The sequence below is a fragment of the Vigna unguiculata genome, unplaced genomic scaffold (genome assembly GCF_037176805.1).
Source record: "Vigna unguiculata cultivar grain cowpea cultivar isolate G323 ecotype 2 unplaced genomic scaffold, ASM3717680v1 ptg000454l, whole genome shotgun sequence".
In the NCBI taxonomy this organism is placed as follows: domain Eukaryota; kingdom Viridiplantae; phylum Streptophyta; class Magnoliopsida; order Fabales; family Fabaceae; genus Vigna; species Vigna unguiculata.
Genome location: NW_028197089.1, coordinates 927 through 2,224, shown reverse-complemented (window position 1 = coordinate 2,224; position 1,298 = coordinate 927). Strand labels below are relative to the sequence as shown.

General features: G+C 48.2%; 1 protein-coding gene across 1 annotated transcript; it reads right to left on the bottom strand.

Moving 5' to 3' along the window:
• Positions 1-421: 421 nt before the first annotated feature.
• Positions 422-640, bottom strand: LOC146873533 (uncharacterized). The gene has a single exon (XM_085669677.1). It carries the CDS (start codon positions 638-640, stop codon positions 422-424), a length of 219 nt encoding a protein of 72 aa, XP_085525803.1.
• Between the last annotated feature and the right edge of the window lie 658 nt (positions 641-1,298).

Below are 1,298 nucleotides of genomic sequence, written 5' to 3'. Positions count from 1 at the left end.
CTAATGCACCTTTCTTTTATCAAATCTCAGGGACATGGTCTAATCATGAGGGTAGTATTTTATCATGGTGTCGGATCCCACGTTTTTATGGATTCCTTCTTTGTTACCGGGGTCGACCCCAAAGCCATAATGTCTCAAAACGAGGAGGCCATAGAGAAGTTTTGTATTACTTTGTCTCGAACTTCGTGAAGAACTCCATTCTATCTCTCCCTCGTTACGAACAAAAAAGTGGGGCTGCGCCCCAGTTGTACACTCCCTTCGTTCTACGAACCCTTGTTGATTCTGAACTTCGTTCGCGAAGGAACCGGACGTTTGACGGGCCAGCCCTTTTTTATGCGCCGCTTTACCCTGAAAGGAAAATTAGCTTAGCTCCTCTGGGTGCTAGGCGCTCCCGTGGTTCGCGAGAAGGAAAAAGAAGGACTCATCCTTTGTTGCATCTGGCACGAGATGATAAAGAGAGAGCTTCGTCTATCGATGAACAGCGGATTGACGGAGCTCTTGGCATTGCTTTGTTTTTCTCTCCTTTCCTATCAGCGAGTTCCGATCCTTTTGTTCGAAATTTCTTCGTTCGTACCGAACCGCTTGCAGAATCAAATCCTGTTCCACAAGATCCTATATCAGCTATACATCCTCCTTGCATTTATGCCGGAGACGTCGCCAGTGCTATGGGATTTGGATTATGTAGATCAAAAATGATGAATGGGATTGTGGCACTCCACTCGCCGCCAATGCGGAAGGATGCCGCCGAAAAGAAGGGAACGCTGCTTCGCTCTGCTGGATGCGTCGGATCCCGTATAACAAGCGAGCTTTTTACCAAAAAATTCAAACATGTGGTCGCAAAATGCTATCCAGCTCTCTTGTTGCGTAGCAATAGAAGCCTGCTCATGCTGCTTTGGCGGCGCTTTTTCGCCTTCTCTTCGCTCTGGACAGGAGCGCTAGTGGACACGGGGGGGGAGCAGGCGAAGCGTGTCGTTCGTAATGAACAGAAAGATACCACTACTTCGCCTCTTTGTTGGAGCGCCGGCGCGAACACAGTGGTATCTGACCAGGACCAGGAACAGATTCGAATTTGGATCTTGACATGTCGGTGGTTTTTAACCGTGGGCATCATGCCAGGAAGTTGGTGGGCTCATCATGAATTAGGTCGGGGTGGCTGGTGGTTTCGGGATCCCGTAGAAAATGCTTCTTTTATGCCTTGGGTATTAGCCACAGCTCGTATTCATTCCGTAATTATACCCCTTCTTCATTCTTGGATCTCGTTTCTGAATATTGTGACTCTTCCATGCTGTGTCTCAGGA

Bases quoted from the DNA above. Each gene is read 5' to 3' on its own strand.
- LOC146873533 (XM_085669677.1), bottom strand. From the start codon at position 640: ATGCAAGGAGGATGTATAGCTGATATAGGATCTTGTGGAACAGGATTT.